Here is a 19,601-nt window from a genome sequence, read left to right on the forward strand (position 1 = left end):
ACACATTTTTATGAAAGATTTCAGTATCAGTGAAACTGCATTTTCCAAGGAAAATTTCTGTCAAAAATGCTTCAACCAGCTCTAGTTATGCAGGAGGTCAGGTTATATGATCACAGTACTTCTATCTGGTCTTAAAATCTGTGAATTTATTAGACTAAAAAGTGAACAGAGAACCACACTATGTTAGCACTGCTGGAGATAAATATGACATCCAAGAGCAATTAGAGCTAGATCCCGTCTGACAGTAACATCAATGAAAGCAGATTGGATCTTTTGGGTACAAGCCTGTAAGTGAACATACTAGGAACACTACTTGGAGAAACCATAGAGTGGCAGCAGTTGGCCCCACATGAAATGTTTTACAGCAGACCTTGAAACTATGTGAAATTTGTCTCGCTGGTAACAGATTTCATTACAAATTCAAATCAAATCCAGGGTTGTGAAAGGATTTTGCAATCACCTGTGAATTTTCTTTATGATTAGGTCTGATGATTTGGAGTCAAAATCATGCAAAGTTTTGTTTTTGTATGATTTGACAGAAAACTAGATGAAATGGAGAGGTTTTTACTGAGTTTTACTTTGAGTTTTGGAATGGCTTTTGAACTCCAAATGTAACTCAACAGTGCAAACAGAAACCTATACTTATTGAAATGAAAGGAAATGTTTATGTGCACAAAACCAAACCATCCATTTTAACCCAATTCAAATATTGACACAAAGCATTTTAAACTGCATCAATCCTTGCTTGGACAATTTTGTTTAAATGACTTGCTAAGATTGAATTGCTTGGATAAGAACATACATAAAGAAAATCCTTGCCAGTTAGTAGCCTGGAAGATGGTAATGGGCAAAAGAGATTTCTTTTAAAATTCCTATAAACTAATTATTTCTTTTAATTAGGGCTGTTAATCGCGATTAATCGCATGATAAAAAAATTAATCGTGATTAATCGTGCTGTTAAACAATAATAGAATACCATTTATTTAAATATTTTTGGATTGTTTTCTACATTTTCAAATGTATTGATTTAAATTACAACAAGAATACAAAGTGTACACTGCTCATGTTATATTTATTTTTATTACAAAGATTTGCACTGTAAAAAAACAAAAGAAATATACCGCTACCTCGATATAATGCCACCTGATAAAACACAAATTTGGATATAACATGGTAAAGCAGTGCTCCAGGGGTGTGTGGCTCCGGTGGATCAAAGCAAGTTCAATATAACACAGTTTCACCTATAATGCAGTAAGTTTTTTTGGCTCCCAAGGACAGCATTATATCGAGGTAGAGGTGTAGTATTTTTGAATTCACCTAATACAAGTACTGTAGTGCAATCTTTTTATCATGAAAGTTGAACTTACAAATGTAGAATTGTGTACAAAAAAGACCTGCATTCAAAAATAAAACAATGTAGAACTTTAGATATTTCAAGTCTACTCAGTCCTTTTTCAGCCAGTCACTCAGACAAACAAGTTTGCTTACATTTGCAGGAGATAATGCTGCCCGCGTCTTGTTTACAATGTCATCTGAAAGTGAGAACAGGCATTTGCATGGCACTATTGTAGCTGCCGTCGCAAGATACTTATGTGCCAGATGCGCTTAAGATTCATATGTCCCTTCAGAATGAAGAGAGGTAAATAGTGGTGTCCCCCAGGGATCTGTACTGGGCCCAGTCCTATTTAACATATTCATAAATGATCTGGAAAAAGGGGTAAACAGTGAGGTGGCAAAATTTGCAGATGATACAAAACTACTCAAGATAGTTAAGTCCCAGGCAGAATGCGAAGAGCTAAAAAAGGATCTCAGAAAACTGGGTGACGGGGCAACAAAATGGCAGATTAAATTTAATGTTGATAAATGCAAAGTAATGCACATTGGAAAACATAATCCTAACTATACATATACCATGATGGGGTCTAAATTAGCTGTTTCCACTCAAGAAAGAGATCTTGGAGTCATGGATAGTTCTCTGAAATCATCCACTCAATGTGCAGTGACAGTCAAAACAACAAACAAACAGAATGTTGGGAATCATTAAGAAAGGGATAGATAATAAGACAGAAAATATCATATTGCCTCAATATAAATCCATGGTATGCCTCTACCTTGAATACTGCGTGCAGATGTGGTCGCCTCATCTCAAAAAAGATATATTGGAATAGGTTCAGAAAATGGTAACAAAAATGATTAGGGGTATAGAATGGTTTCCATATGATGAGAGATTAATAAAGCTGGGACTTTTTAGCTTGGAAAAGAGGAGACTAAGGGAGGATATGATAGAGGTCTATAAAATCATGAGTGGTATAGAGAAAGTAAATAAGGAAGTGTTATTTACTCCTTATAATACAAGAATAAGGGGCCACCAAATGAAATTAATAGGTAGCAGGTTTAAAACAAACACAAAGAAGTATTTTTTCACGCAACGCACTGTCAAGCTCTGGAACTCTTGCCAGAGGGTGTTGTGAAGGCCAATACTATAATAGGGTTCCAAAGGGAGCTAGATAGATTCATGGAAGATAGGTCCATCAATGGCTATTAGCCAGGATGGGCAGGAATGGTGTCCCTAGCCTATGTTTGCCAGAAGCTGGGTTTGGGTGACAGGGCATGGATCACTTGATGATAACCTGTTCATTCCCTTCAGGGCACCTGCCATTGGCCACTATCAGAGGAAAGGATACTGGGCTAGATGGACCTTTGGTCTGACCCAGGATTGCCATTCTTATGTTCACGCTTCAACCACCATTCCAGAGAGGCATCCATGCTGATCATGGATTCTGCTCGATAACAATGCAAAGCAGAAAGGACTGACACATGCTCATTTTCATCATCTGAATCAGATGTCATCAGCAGAAGGCTGATTTTCTTTTTGGTGGTTTGGGTTCTGTAGTTTCTATATCAGAGTGTTGCTCTTTTAAGACTTCTGAAAGCATGCTCCAAACGTCGTCCCTCTCAGATTTTAGATGGCACTTCAGATTCTTAAACCTTAGGTCGAGTGCAGTAGCTATTTTTAGAAATCTCACATTGGTACCTTCTTTGCATTTTGTCAAATCTGCTGTGAAAGTGTTCTGAAAATGTTCTGGTTCATCATCTGAGACTGCCATATGAAATATATGGCAGAATGCAGGTAAAACAGAACAGGAGATATACAGTTCTCCTCCAAGGAGTTCAGTCACAAATTTAATTAACACATTTAATTAACACATATTTCATTATCAGCAGGGAAGCATGTTGTCTGGAATGGTGGGACATATGAATCTTTAGCGCATCTGGAATGTAAATACCTTGTAACACCCAGGGCTGGCGCTTGCATTTAGGCGGCTTAGGCAATCGCCTAGGGCGCCAGCATTATTAGGGGGCGGCATTTTGCCAGAGGGGGTGGCAGGTGGCTCCGGTGGAGCTGCCGCAGTTGTGCCTGCAGAGGGTCGGCTGCTCGCGTGGCTGCGGTGGACCTCCCGCAGGCATGACTGCGGGAGCAGCCGACCGTCCGCAGGTAGGACTGCGGAGCCGGGGGACCAGCGCGTGGGGCAGCGAAATAGCCGTGCGCCTAGGGCACTCAAACCCCTAGCGCCGGTCCTGGCAACACCAGCTACAAAAGTGCCATGCGAATTCCTGTTCTCACTTTCAGATGACATTGTAAATAAGAAGCAAGCAGCAGTATCTCCCATAAATGTAAACAAACTTCTTTGTTGTAGCGATTGGCTGAACAAGAAGTAGGATTGAGTGGACTTGTAGGCTCTAAGGTTTTATATTGTTTTGTTTTTGAGTGCAGTTATGTAACAACAAAAACATCTACATTTCTAAGTTACACTTTCACGATAAGGAGATTGTACTACAGTACTTGTATGAGGTGAACTGAAAAATACTATTTCTTTTATCATTTTGACAGTGCAAATATTTGTAATAAAAATAATATAAAGTGAGGACTGTACACTTTGCATTCTGTGTTGTAATAGAAATCAATATATTTGAAAATGTAGAAAAACATCCAAAAATATTTAATAAGTTTCAATTGTATTCTATTGTTTAATAGTGTGATTAATTACGATTTTTTTTAAAATTATGATTAATTTTTTTGAGTTAATCATGAGAGTTAACTGCATTAATCCACAGCCCTACTTATAATATTTCCCCACTAGTGACTCCAGCAATGCATACCTGAAGCCAGACAGAGACAGAGGGTCTGATCTTGCATTTTCGCATGCCAGAAATGACTGACTGAGAACTGGACACAGTGAGACAGAGGGTCCTTTTTTGCTATATTTTAAACCCACTATAAACAATGCATCTGTTATAGTCCTGCTATTTCGGTAAGGGCAGAAGCAAGGCCATGGGGACTGAGCACTCGGTGCTTGGAGTCCCTGGTGGTTATTACTTAAAGGAAGCCACAAGCTGTGAAAAACAGGCCAAACAGATCCAAAATAACAAGAAAGATATTTTTGTTAAAAGTATCAGAAAAAACAGTTCTGGATGACTGAAAAAAATACAAAATACAACAGGCAATTTGAGGCCAGTCGCTGACCATCACAACAGCAAGAGGAAGCGTGCAGGGGAAGATGGGTCACCAGGGAGCCATTGATAACACAGTCTAGAGATTTTAAGAAAGCAACAAAGCCCTCATCTGTAACTGATTAAATATTAAAAATAAAATAAAGGGTGGGGGTGGAAATGAAACTTAAAAAAGTTAAACCAAAGATTCCTGCAGGGGATGAATTAGCCTAGAGGAGGGAAGGAGTACATTTGTATAACTAAATGCTTTGGGCAAACTCCAGCCATTTCCCAAATAGGAGAAACCACATGCAAACAGCTCTAGGAATGCTAGAAGCTTCTGTGTCAGGCCTGTGATACCAACTGTGCATGTTCGATCAGCAGAGGCCTGTCAAGCCCCACCAATCAGCTAGTGTGTATGCTGAGGAATGTACAGTAGCCAATGGAGGTGGTAGGATACTGACCCCTTTTTCACAGGGATATATTCGCCTTTTGCAACCTAGTCCCATGTCACATGAGCAGGATCAGATAATAAGCAATAGTTTCAGAAATAAATGAAATCTTTGAGAAAATGGAGCATGTGGAGTCACCTGTTCTGATCACCTCTATACTTGGAGATGATGGATTAAAAAAAAAAAAACAACCAAGCTTGGAAATGATTTTTTCCTCACCTGGACCATGTTCTCTGTAATAGGTTAAATCAAAACCCTGGTTCTGAACTCCCTGAAACTTTAGGAAAGTTTGGATCCAGATCTGATTTTTATAATGTAGACACATCTCTTCTAATAATCATAAGGGTGTGGGGAGGGAGGAGGAGTGGAAAAGAAAGGGCCTGATCTTTATACAACTGAACAATGATTTAAATTAAGAATAAGTTGTTTCATATATTTCCAAAGGCCTTATTTTGATCTGATTTGATGATATCAAGTTTGAGCCCAATACACTTTGCAAACCTTTTAAATTTAGGGGGATTAGAAATCCCTGCTGTCCACAAGTTCCCTATTCCCTAAAAAACAAACTAAATAAACTCCATTCTTCCTGCTTTACTAAAAAATTACCAGTGTCCAATAAGAAAGTGGTACCACAAATAGTGGCATTGTCCCTTTATTTGCACACTATATTCAAGAACAACATGTTCTCCAATTTCCAAATCTACTAGCAGTAGAAAGTGCCACTTACCCTGAGGAAGAGACATTCAGATCATCTATTATGTCTGCAAAAAACATGACTCATAAAAATTGCAACAAATGAATAGCAATTGTAACTGAAAATGAATTACAGTCAGAATCTATTGGCCACGGACCATGCCTGAGTTTGGCATAGCATCCTGTGTCCACTATAGTCCAGCTATATAGATATTGCAGACCCTGATTCATAGTTGTAGGGAAAATTCCATGCCCACAACCTTGCAGCCCTTTAAAAAACCCATTTATTCAGTCTTTTGGCAGGTGATGTGATATTCACCCATTCATAAGTATCCTTACTACAGATGAGCTTTTCTCTCAGCCTCTCACTTCCAGGACTATAAATGCTGGCTTTCATTTTCACAAATAGCAGTGAAGAGCCAAAGCAAGAATGAAAAATGTGTTGCTTTTTTTTGCAAACCTGCAAAAATGAGATTTTTCATTAGTTTCACTTATGGTGATAAAATCCCTTGAAGTTATTTCTCTTCTGGTGCGGGGGCAGATGATGGTCACACTTTTCAGTACTTCTGCTGCAGAAACTTTTGCTATTCAAAATAAAAATACAAAGAAAAACACTTCCCTTTTCTTCACGTTATATTAGAGCTTGATTCTGCTCACTGAAGTCAATGGCCAAATGTCTTCTATGGGAGCAAGGTTGAGTCTTTACTTTTTTTGCCTCCTTTCTTTACATGTTAGATTTAAAACTTGTTTTGCCTATTATTTTATATCTAGATAGATAGCTACAGCTATAGATATCTGGGTTTCTGGTTTCTTATTCACACCTATCAGAAATGTGGATGCTCTTTGATGACCACGTGCAATTTAAGCAAATACATTTTTAAACATTTCCAATACCACCAAGCCATAAAATAGTACAGAAAAGCTGATAAGTCATCCTTAAAAGACCATCTACTGAAATAATGAGAGAGAGTAATTGACACAAGCTTTGACCTCTCTGTTGTTGTTAGCCACGAGTAGGGGAGCTAATGACTTCATGTACGTATTGAACACACTACCATTCAGCTATTAAAGATTTGTGCAAAAGAATACGTGCATTTTCGCTAAACCCCAGTAACTTGATGTGGGTCTAAACATGCCCCCCTTTCTCGCTTTTAATAGATCACAACAAAATCTCATATCATCCATCAAAACACAATATGTTTTAGTATATTGGACACTGAGTGCTGCTTGAAGCTTTCAAAGCAAAGTATGATAAATTATTAAATGTTTTTCCTTCTGTTACCTACATCAAAGAACATTGCCATGATGGACTGCAGAATCAGCTAATGTTGTAGCTGCCTGCTGGGATATTGTGCAGGAATTTGTGGGAATGATAAGCCACAAGATTTTTGGTTTTACAAGAAGTAAAACACTGACTTTGAAAAATAAACCTGTGAGCTTTAATCTTTAGTTTGTAAATGTATCCATCTAGACTTGAACAACTACAAATTTAAATTACAATAGAAAATGGTTGAGGTTAGCAAAGATAGATACAAGCAGCTGATTTTTAGCCAACTGGTTGCAACTTAAATACCCTAAGACAATTCCTAAAGGTGCCCTTGCCTTGGTAGCAGTGAAAGCAGGAGCATAGCTGCTACTCTGAACTGTCACTTGCCCTGTGAACTGAACTGTCACTCCTTCCAGTATTCAAATTCTAAGCATCCACACTGTTCAAGATCTGAACAGCTGCTTAAACTGAAGGCCTTCAATGTAGGGTGACCATATTTCCCTATGTTGAATGTGGGACACCTGGTAAAATTACTCATATTCAAGTGAGTTCAACAGCAATCAGTCAGAACTATGCAGTACAAACATTCAAATTAACACCAAGTTGACTGAGCCCCTGTTAAAAAGAAATATTGCGCAGCTGGATTCTTTTTATTTACCTTGTCTTTAAGGCTCACACAGGGAGGGGTGACACACACATCCCTACTCCTCCCACGCATGGGGAGAGCTGACACACACACACATTCCTGTACACCACGAGAGGTGACTGACTGACCTGACCCTCCCTGCCCGGTGCTCTCTGCCCTCCAGGCCTTTTTGGGCCCCCAGGATGGACCCGCCTCTCTGGGTACCTGGCGCTGCATCTTCCCGAGGCAACATGTGGGTGGAGGGGTGCCACACAGGGTCACATGCTTCCCCTCCCCAGATTTCTGCCAGAGTTCACCCCAAAATGTGGCCAGCAGCAGACTTTCAACACTGTGCGGGAGGGAAGGCACAGGAGCTGCTGCCAGCCACAAGGGAGGAGGAGTGTGGGAAGGGAGGACCTGGCCTGTATTTTTGTGGCGCTCATTTCTTCTTCTCCCGCCTCCTCCTCCGCACCTGTGGCTGGAAGCAGCTTGTCCCTTTCTGCTTGCATAGCTAATACCTCCAGGCTGCTGCTGGCCACCGACCAGATGTCCTGATTTTATAGGGTGACCAGATGTCCTGATTTTATAGGGACAGTCCTGATTTTTGGGTCTTTTTCTTATATAGATTCCTATTAACCCCCATCCCTGTACTGATTTTTCACACTTGCTGTCTGGTCACTCTACACTGACATAACCCAGCTGCCTCCTGTTCCTCAGCTACAGTGCATGCAGAAAGGGGTTAAGCCCTAAGGATGCATTGTGCACCAGGGCCCAGGGAACCTGACTGCTGCAGGGGGTTCAGCGAACCTGGCCAGAGAGGTGGCTCAGGAGGGGAGGGTGCCTAGGGAACGGAGCATCCCCGCTTTCCCTGGGGGAAGCACCCAGGAGTGGGTAGGGGAGGTGGAATAAGAGGGTGCTAAGCTCCTGCCCTGGGGGCGGCTGTGGAGCCTGCAGGTTCGGGGTGTGAACAGGCTGGAAATTTTCCCCCTTCGATCACTCCACCAGAGCTTAGGGGAGGGGCGGAGAGGCTTCCCTGAGCCAGCGCTGTGTGCGGGGCTTGGCACATACAGGGCTTGGCTCCTCCTGGCCAGTGCCCTGGGCTGGAGGGTTATTGGCTTTCCTGGGGCACCGGCCCAGCCAGAGGCAGTGGGGAACGGAAGGAGCCTGCCAGCCAGGCTGTTGGTGAGCTGAGCACTCCAACCAGGGGCTGGTTCTCCGCACAGCGCTGGGAATGGGATGCACCCCATCGGAGGGTGGGGGTGATATGGAGGAGCAGCAGGGCTCGTGTGTGTGTGTGTGTGTGTGTGTGTGTGTGTGTGTGTGTGTGTGTGTGTGTGTGTGTGTGAAGGGGCAAAGCAGGGAGAGGCCAGCACGAGAGGGAGAACGTAAAGGGCTGATGGGCGGGCTGGAGAGGCAACACATAACCAGCCTCTGCCTGTCACCTGCCTGCACGCACCAGCCACCGCAGCTCACAGTGCGCAGCCAGTGTCGGACGGAAATGGGACGGGGAGCAGGGTACTGCTGGCTGAGAGCCAACATGCGGCGGGGGCTGCGCTGACAGACCAGCAGGGGGAGCGCTTGGCCCCAAGCACTGCATCTTTGCCCTGACATCAACTTTGCACACCCACCCCCAGCATCAACCACTGGACCCCCCTACTCACCGCTTGTGGGTGAGTGGCTGGCAAGCAGGGATCTGTCCAGCAGCAGAACCCACCACTACTGATGAGGGCGGGGGCAGAAAGGAGGTGGGGAGACAGAAAATACAGGACAATTTGCCCATTTTTAAGAAAAAGTCAGGGCACCTGCAGGCAGAGCCGGCTCCAGGCACCAACGGAGAAAGCACGTGCCTGGGGTGGCACATGCTAAGGGGCGGCATTCCATCTATTCTTTGGGCGGCACAATCTGGGAGGCTTTTTTTTTTTTTTCCTGCTTGGGGTGGCAAAAATGGTAGAGCCAGCTCTGGCTGCGGGAGTGCTTATATAAAGGACTGTCCCTTTAAAAAAAGGGACTTCTGGTCTCCCTACTTCAAGGGCTCACGCAGTCCAAGATCATTGCATAGGGTAACACTGGGTGTTCCTGCAGGCCTGACCCTGTTTGACCCAAAAAATAGGTACATGTGTAATTTTGCAGGGAAGTGGATTTGGTCCATTTCCTCACATCTGAAGGGCTGTGTCATAAACAGATAGCTAAGGGTTAATGTCTCTTACACCTGGAAAGAAGTACCTGAAACACCTGACCAGAGGACCAATCAGGAAACCAGACTTTTTCAGATCTGGGTGGAGGGAAGTTTGTGTGTGAGTCCTTTGCTCTTGGGTCTTCTGCCTGTACTCTCTCGGCTATGAGAAGTGATTTTTTCTGTCTCCTGCCTTTCTAATCTTCTGTTTCCCAGTTGTAAGTACAAAAGATCAGATAGTGATTTATATGTTTTTTTTGTATTTACATGTCTATAGTTGCTGAAGTGCTTTGAATTGTATTCTTTTTCAATAAGGCTGTTTATTCAATATTCTTTTAAGCAATTGACCCTGTATTTGTCACCTTAATACAGAAAGACCATTTTTATGTATTTTTCTTTCTTTTTATATAAAGCTTTCTTTTTAAGACCTGTTGGAGTTTTTTCTTTAGTGGGGATCTCCAGGGAATTGAGTCTGTGCTCACCAGGGAATTGGTGGGAGGAAGAAGTCAGGGGGAAATCTGTGTGTGTTAGATTTACTAGCCTGACTCTGCATTCCCTCTGGGTGAGGGGGAAAGAGAGATTAGCTCTCGGTAATTCTGTTTTCCAGGACTGGGAACGGGGAGGGTGGAGTCCCTCTGTTTAGATTCACGGAGCTTGCTTCTGTGTCTCTCTCCAGGAACACCTGGAGGGGGGAAGGGAAAAGGTTTATTCCCTTTGTTGTGAGACTCAAGGGATTTGGGTCTTGGGGTCCCCAGGGAAGGTTTTTGGGGGGACCAGAGTGCCCCAAAACACTCTAATTTTTTGGGTGGTGGCAGCTTTACCAGGTCCAAGCTGGTAACTAAGCTTGGAGGTTTTCATGCTAACCCCCATATTTTGGACGCTAAGGTCCAAATCTGGGACTAGGTTTATAATAGGCTGTACTTAGAACCTGTAGAAAAATAATTGTATATATTAAAATTATGGTTTTTTTAAACAGAAATTAAGGCTAACCTCTGCCCAATAATATAACCCCCAAGAGCAATTTGGCCTTTACTGTGAAAGCAAACCACCACAGCTGCCAATAAGCACTGATCTTAGCTTGCATACCCCACCAGCAAATCAATTCTCAAACCAAGTTGTTCTATCCAGGACTCAGAACATCTGGGTTCAGTTCCTGGCTCTGCTGTGGACTTCTTGTCTGACTGTGGGAGAGTCATTTAATCTCTGTGTCACAATTCCTCATTTGGATAATGGGTATGATAATCCTTCATTTCTCCTATCTTTTTTTAGTCTCTGTAAATCACCATCCTGCTACCTCTCTGCTGGCCTATTCTGTGCCTACATGCAATCCTATTGACTTCATTTTGCCCCAAATCTTCACCATTCAGTGAAGTCTAGTGAAAAGCCTTCAGCATAAGAGACCAGTTGTCTTAGAAGATGATGCCTGGCTGAAGCCTGTTCTGAGTCCCTGCTGCCAGTTCCCCAATTTGGAACAAGGACTTTGGAATTTGACTTTATATATTTATGAAGAATTACCTGGAGACTATCCGTACATATGTATTAAGAATTTATTTGCTTCTTTTGTCTACTGCTATGCAGATTCTATGATCTTTGAATTATTTTAGAAATAAAAAGGAGTAACTGAAAGAAAATGAGGGCAAAGGATGGCCATACAAGGGCAGGATTGCCCTTAATAATGCTTCTGTTATTTTCTAGTGAGTCTGTACAAAACAATATGGATTACTCCAAAGCTGTTGTGAAAAAACTGTGTGCCATAAGTGATGATTGAGGGATGAGACAAATGCCTCTATTTTCTGAGAAACAAAGTTATGTCAGAGCAAGTACAGACCTTGATCTATGCTTTTTCATTTTTACAGTGTTACTGTTGACTGTATAAATGGGAAAACAAAATAGTTTAAAAAGCTAAGTAGTTCTGAGTTGCGTGGTTGTGGTCCCAAAACTGAATAAACTTGAATTTCAGGACTATATTCTGCCACCCTACCTGGAGCAATAGTTTACTCCCATTGATCTCAATGCTGTTGGTCTAAAGCATGCGGTGCTTATGTACTGCTCAGACTAGTAGAATTAGGGTGACCAGATATCCCGATTTTATAGGGACAGTCCCAATTTTTGGGTCTTTTTCTTATATAGGCTCCCATTACCCCCCACCCCCATCCTGATTTTTCACATTTGCTGTCTGGTCACCCTAGGTAGAATGTGTCCCTTAGTTATCCATTCAGCTTGTTCCCTGTGTCCTGTTTATTTTTGGAGTCACAAGTTTACAACAGTGTCTGCTATTATTTTCTATATACCCATTTCACTTCCACCAACATCCACTTCTACTAGCTTGAATATTTGTTTACAGTGAGAACTCCACCTTGTGAATTGTCCATGAGAGGTAAAATAAGTATTTAACACACCATGAGATTAACCTCCAAAATGACATAGGCATTGTACTACCATTTTATCAGAGTTTTGCCCTTGTTATAGAAACACAAAGGAAGGCAAAAGCTATTGATCCTAAGTACTGGTGTTATCTTCTAAATCTACAGTACTCAGTACCTCATGAACATGCATTGTCGGCTTGATATCTTGTTTCCCACAGCTGTTATACTTAGCTCCTGTAAAATGGCCAAGTCTAGCACTGAACAATTTGTTTAGGACATGATTTCTAATCACAACAAACAAAACAACTGAACAATGCATTGTCTGTAAAACCAGGTCTAACTGTATCCTGTGTTTAAAAGCACATAGATTATTAGCTGTTAAGTGAAAGACAAAACCAGACAGTAATTATCACTTACATAGCACTGTTCAAACATGAACCAGCTATAATCTTCACATAATCTGGTTGGAAATTCTCCAATACAACAGTTTCTTCAAAAAGTGCCTATTCATTGAACCCAAAATGTTTTCAAATAATTTGGGCTCAACAGTCCCTGAGAGGATCCCTGCCTGGTTCCCTGCCATTTCCCCTGGCAGGCTTCTGGACAGCCCAGGCTTCTTGAGTCCTTGGTTCCAGGGCAGACCCCTGCCCGTAGTTGAGACTCACAGGGCTTCTGGGATCCCTGATGCTGATTTGGGAGATTCTCAGGCTTGCTGGCTCCTTAGACTGCCTGAGTCTCTAGGCTTCCAGACTTCCTAGACTGCCAGACTGGGGAGCCAGATGTCCACTGTTGGTAGGGCTGGAATCCCTGGTAGCTGCTGGGTGAAATTGACATGATTCTTGTCAGTTTCACAGCTGCCCCACCTCTCAGAAACAGCTTCCACCAGAGATCATGGGGAGTATATTTTGTTTCAGAAACTCCATTTTTTAGTGTTTCTGAAGTGAACTTTTTTGAAATTTCCATTTTGCAGGAAATTTCAAATTTGCAATAAATAAACAAATTAAATTAAATTGCTGAAACCAAAAAGTCAAAATTTCCTGTGAACTGGAAATTCTGAGTTTCAGTCAGCTCTACTCACAACAACCTCTCTGAGTAGTTAAGTATTATCCCCATTTTACAGATGGGGAAACTGAGAAAGAGAGAGTACATGAGTGGATAGGGCCATCTCTTCTCTCTCTTCAAGGGAGCACAGGGACTGCTCTTTCTCATACTTCCATGGAGGCACATAATGCACCAAAAATGAGTCATGATTTCTGCTATACAAACTGTGTGCATCTGTATAGGTCTATCAGTGCAACCTATATAAAGCCCTCTTGTATAGCAATTTCATTGATCATTTTTAACGACACTGGTTTTAAAATCAGAAGTTGATTAGAAGACGGGAAATGTTCATTTATTAGATGTTGGGTTTACTGCTCTTTATTTAGAAATGGAATATTCTGAACATAGTATGTATTGTTTGTTTATTATATATTAATATTATGAAAGGAGAGAGAGAGAGATCAGTAGTAATGTTTTAGCAAATTTTAGGCTCCAGCTTAACTGTTTTGTATCGAGGGCCCTGGTTCTGCAAACACTTACACAGTTGCATAACTTCAAAGATCCAAGCAGTCCTATGGGCTTTAATTTACCACTCATGGGAGTGCAAGTCAAGCACATGTGCAAATGATTGCGGGATAGGGGACTCGATTTGAAAATATGTATGAACACATTTACTGCTAAAACTGGGTAAAATTTATTGCCTGAGATTTTTTGTTGACATAAATATGTATGCAGAGACACCAAAATGTTTTGCAGATTTGAGCTAGTTTTGCTGAATTGTTAATTTTGGGGAAAAAACAAATTCCAAACAGCCAGAATAGTTTGTTTCAGCATATTTGAAATGAAACCTTTCAATTTTTCAGTTCAAATAGACTTTTCATTTCTAAATTTCCTACGATGTATATAGTATACATATAATATACCCTAACCATGCTCAAAATCCAATTTAAAAGATCTCAAACAATTTTTAAACATTTTGAGTCTCAGAAAATTTTGAGAAATTTTGTTTTTGATTTGACCTGAAACAGTTTTTTCCAGAATTGCCAGCAAACCCAAATCAGTTATGCACCCAGCTGTATTTACAGCCAACTACAAGAGACATATATCAAGAGGCATCACAGTTTTGTTCTAAGAAAACCATTACCAAAGCCATATTGTAAATCATATTTGTTATAGTATGTTGTAAATTTAATTAAAATATAACTCCATCTCTCTCTAGAAGAGTGAGAATTTCTGTGCAGGAGGAATTCTTGGGTAAAGAGAATGCTTAAACATAAGGATATATAAGTAATCAGCCTGTGTCAGAAAGAAACATGATTTGTATGCCTTGTATAAAGGCCTGTTCCTGAGTATGGCAGGCAGTAATTGTAACTGTTCAGATTTTCTTCACAAATGCTTTTAATAAATACAAGATGGGAAGATAAGTCATTGGTTTAGACATTTTAGGTAGCAACTATGTAACGCAATAGTTAGCAAATAGGAGAGGAAGGCCCAGATCCACAAGAGTATTTAGGCTTCAACTGAAATTAATGGAAGAGAGGTACCTAACTAGCTTTATGGATCTGGGCTTGTAAGTGACCAAGTTGCTCACATGCTCATAAGAGCTATTATCATTCACTGACCATACTGATAGTTCTCACAGACTGTAGTTTGGCATTTCTTTATTAAGTTATCAGTACTGAACTGAGAACCTCTAGGGTGGTTCCACTGACTTCACTGGGGCTCTGCTTGGATTCCCCTGTGCGGTTCTCATTGCAGGATTGAGGCATAAATATGCATGTCTGAAATGACTCCTTGTGCTAGTTAGATAATTTGCTCCTTCAGTTTTTTCCTCAACAATAGCAGAAACCAGTTTAGCATCTGATCTTAAAGGGGGTGAGCACCTGCAACTCAATTTCAGGGTCTAGTTTCTATCTAGCGACTGTTGGTTAGGAAAAACTAAGAGACTTGTGCATTTTAATGATTGCAGTTCAAATTCTTGTCTAGGGCAAATGCAGGCCTGAGTAGGCATTCTTTTAACTTTCTGAGCATGTGCTTATCTAAGTCTAAGGAAATCAAATAAGTAAACTTCCATTTGACATCAATAGGACTTGTGGACACTCAGTGCAGACTGCCTTAAATGAAATCACCCCAGGAGTCTGGCAATACGTCCATTAACAGATTGATATTTTCAGATTTTCATAATTAAAGGATACTAAAAACATAACAAAACATAAGAAACACATAAAAATACTACACTGATCTAATGTTGTTTTGGACTTGAATGAAGGAAGTGTAGATATTTGCATTTTAGGATCAAATCTGGCAGTACCTATACACAATTGGGTGTCACCTTAATGTTGTTCTGTTATGCTTTAGGAACTGGAGATTTGATCATTAACTGTAAATTGATATGCTATTACTTGTTTGTCACAACAGTATAAGTAATAAATAGATATGGATATACACAAAATGTTTTATATGTCAGAAGATAGCCTGCAGAAATCATTATAAATGTAACAATAAGGCTGAAGTACATTTTGTTTTGTTCCTAATAGACCTTCAGTGTAGAGATGTTAAGTTGCACAGTGCAGTCATGACTGAATTTAATGCTATAATGATGGAAAGGTGTTTTTGCTACACCATTTGGACTCCAGGAAAATAACTTTTCAACTACTGTAGTTTTTCATTCCTTGATATCCATTCCATGTCGATGACAATATGCAGTATATAATATATATGCACTTGTAATGTTTGAGGTTGCATTTCATGTGGAGAGAATATTTTTTTCCTAAGAGCCACTGCATGAGTAGAAGGGGTTCAAAATTATACTCAAGAAATTTATGAGGTAACAAATTATTATTATTTTATGTCATTTTTCATTCCCATGCCTGGATGACTTTGGCTACTGTTGAGAGCTTAATGTTGTTTTTCAAGCCTTTACTTTTTTAAAACCAGAGAACTCATATTTCTTAAATGACAGACATTTACAGAACATCTGTTCAATATTTCTTTTAGCATTCATTGTCAGGTATGCAAATCTGTTAACTCAGAAATAGTGTAGAATGAGGGATTATTTTCTGATTGTATGTTAGAATAGGTTAGTTTATTTTTAGAAATATTGGTCAAACATTTTATAGCATCTTGTCATTTATATCACCACTGGATCATCATAAATACCTGGTAGATATGAGGATCACCTAATATTTGTTCTTACTTCTTGTTACTGACAAAATAGCAATCTTTTGTGGAGAACCTGGTTATTAATACAGTGATGAGAGAAAAAATTGTTGCCAGCAAAAATGGTAACATCCCACTGGAAACAAATGTAATAATGTACAATTTATTCTATCTTTACCCTCTTTACAGAAGGAAAACAAAAACAACACCCCCCAACCTATTTCCAACACAAACATTGTTCTTGCAGCAAAATGGAACGTGTTTTCACATGCAAAAATGTGTTTTTGTTTTAATGTGAAATAGTATTTCATTACTTTGTTTTACTTTCAACTTTTCTCTTTCACCAAACTGGTGAGATTATGATTGTTGTCATAAAGAAGTCCATGACCAGTGATGAAAAAGGTGACATTTTTGTCCTTGACCAAATCCACTGATTTTCATAAGAACTTTAAAAAAATCATCATTTTTATTTCATGACAATTGATAGTTTCATACTGTTTGATACTGATAGCTACTAGTGACTTGCTTAAATCCTGACCCTGCACTGTGATCTACCTGAGTGGAAAATAGTTGAGGTCAATGGGATTGTGCATAGTATAGTGGTAAGTGGTCCAAATACAAATCTGGATCCTATATTTGAGCAAAAACCACCAGGTTATAATGTATTTTTAAGGTTTAAAAATTATTCTTTAAAACTCCCTAACATGAGAAAACCTTCGCGGTCACTGTTGGGATCCTGCACTTCTTCAGATTCCATTGCTCGTGGACTGTATCACCTTCACAATGAGGTGTTTCAGAAGATCTAGGACTGGAGTGAAGGCTATTAGGGAGCCTGATTTCAAGGAAAAAGTAATTATGGTAAATAATATTTAAAAAACCCCAACAAATATATAAAGGCTGAAAACCCTGAGGTACAATGATTTGGTGCCCTTCCTGACTAAGTGTGCCATAAGAGAGGCTCTCAGTGAATTTCTTGCCTAGTATTCTCAAAATGTATATAACCATGGTGTCTTAAAATTCCACCAGTGCTGCAGACAGCTTCCAAAACTGCAGGATTTATTCCATTGGATAACATTGAATTTAAGGATCCTTTCCTGCAGAACAGTTAAAATGTAAAGGTTCTAAATTAGCTCCAATTCCTGCTTCTGTCAGGGAAAAAACCATAAATATATGGTTCTAAGTTTGTGTTTATTCAGCAATTAGTAATTTAGACTTTTCATTGACAACCCAGATGGTTAAATGATTGACAACTTAATTAAAAATACTGTAATAGCAATTGGAAAAATTCAGTGTCTGGTTACCATGAAAGGACTACAGGTTTGCTGTCTCATTCCTCTAACCACAATATTTACTATTAATCATTGTCCTGCTTACCCACCCCTGGAAAAGAGGTTCTGAATGCAGGGTAACTGTCAACCCACAGGTATTTTTCTAGCTAAATGTAATCCTGTGACAAAATGATGAGCCAGATTCTCAAGAGGTGTAAATCACTGCTATGCTGATTTACCCCAGTTGAGGATCTGGCCTGATATGTTCTTTAAAGTTTTGGATACAGTGAATGACAAACACATAGGTAACTTGCACTAAGTGTCATCATGTTTAAGCTTTGAGTTGCATTTAATCATTGCTAATTTTTGCAAGTGGTTAGAAGAGTTAGACACTCCCTCTGGACATGATAGTTTTTTTGACTGAACTGTCTCTTCCAATCAAACTGGTATCTTGTTTTCCTTGTCTGTTTTGCCATGAGTTTATTAAGTTAAGTATTAATAAACAGTTCAGAGTTTCACCTCAATTAATTAGTTTTGCTTTTTTGTGTGTGTGTGTGTGTGCGCGTATGCAGGTGGCGTTTGCATCGCTCAGTCACTAAAAATCCCCCGTGAACCAAGACTGGGAGAATTTGACAAGATCATCAAGCGCTTGTTGGAAACTCCTAATGCTCGAGCAGTGATCATGTTTGCAAACGAGGATGATATTAGGTGCTTGTTTTCTTAATTTTTTATGTTGAAGAAGTCACCTCTTTGCAGAAAGTCCCTTTCTGGGAGCCTGTGTCTGATTTCCTAAGAGATTTCAGATTTCAATCTAATGTAAGGTTGCCATTATGCGGTATGCTATGCCACTGCTCCACTGAGACCCCAAAACTTCTTAGTAACTAAGAATGAAGATGCTGTATATTGTAACTTGAGGACTGAAAGAGATAAAACAAATAAGAATGATAGACAGAATAATATGTTTAAGGGTAAGGATGAGGCAAATTAATATTTACAGTCCTGTAGCTTGAGTGCCGAACTCTGTGTCTTTTGAGAAATATGCTTTAGACTGTCAGAACAATTGACTAATTGGTTAAAGACAGGCTATTTATGTATAGCCAGAACCAATGCTGCAGGGGGACTCTAGTCAGTAACATTTCTTGGTAAATGCATTGTATCTAATTAGTCATTTGTTTATTTGCAGGCGAATATTAGAAGCAGCCAAAAAAACTAATCAAACTGGACATTTTCTTTGGATTGGCTCAGATAGTTGGGGGTCAAAAATTTCACCTGTTTACCAACAGGAAGAGATTGCAGAAGGAGCAGTCACCATTCTGCCCAAAAGAGCTTCTATTGATGGTAAGAACTTATAGTAATGACACAAAAGACACACTTTAAGACTTATATTTAGTTGATGAGAATCTCCCATTCACTTCATGGGGTATTGAATGCAATGCAGACCTCCATGGGAATTGAGGGCACTTAGCACCTTGCAAGATTGAGCCTTTGCCGTATATTGATGTTGAATTGGAGTTTATTGACCACCTGCATTGCATTTTCTTCAGCTATAGTATTTCACAGCAGCATTATCGATTTGGTTTCATCAAATAATTGCTATAGCAGTTTCAAGAACATTTTTTCTAAAACAAATATTAATAGCAAATGTAGTTATTTTTATTTCCCAAATACCACTTCATTCTTTAAAAAAATCTGTATTCAGGTTGTTTATATGACTATGCAATGCAGATATGCATTGCATTCTTTTCATGCAATCCAAACAAATCCACCAAAAACTTATAAATATATTCTTCTGCATCCTGTGTCATATTTTTATGGTTTTTTAATTTTTTTTTATTTTTAGGATTTGATAGATATTTTCGGAGCCGTACCCTTGCTAATAATCGAAGAAATGTGTGGTTTGCAGAATTTTGGGAGGAGAATTTTGGATGCAAGTTAGGATCACATGGAAAAAGAAACAGCAATATCAAGAAATGCACAGGTAACACACTAGAATAAAATATTTTCTTCAAATTCTTTGTAATCCATTACAAGACAGACTGGTAAGAAACTTGTTTGGTCCCTTGAGT

The 19,601-nt window shown here is 39.8% G+C and overlaps 1 protein-coding gene across 3 annotated transcripts in view; it reads left to right on the top strand.

Annotated features, from left to right (window-relative positions):
- The window catches only part of GRM8 (glutamate metabotropic receptor 8), a 512,161-nt gene that overhangs the window by 217,194 nt on the left and 275,366 nt on the right, over nt 1-19,601 (top strand). For all 3 annotated transcript variants that reach the window (XM_050936122.1, XM_050936120.1, XM_050936121.1), the window contains exons 4-6: nt 18,108-18,243; nt 18,719-18,873; nt 19,376-19,513. In XM_050936122.1, the coding sequence (XP_050792079.1) occupies nt 18,108-18,243; nt 18,719-18,873; nt 19,376-19,513 (429 nt within the window). The remainder of the gene's footprint in view (nt 1-18,107; nt 18,244-18,718; nt 18,874-19,375; nt 19,514-19,601) is intronic.

Source organism: Gopherus flavomarginatus, chromosome 1 (assembly GCF_025201925.1).
Source record: "Gopherus flavomarginatus isolate rGopFla2 chromosome 1, rGopFla2.mat.asm, whole genome shotgun sequence".
Classification (NCBI taxonomy): Eukaryota; Metazoa; Chordata; order Testudines; family Testudinidae; genus Gopherus; species Gopherus flavomarginatus.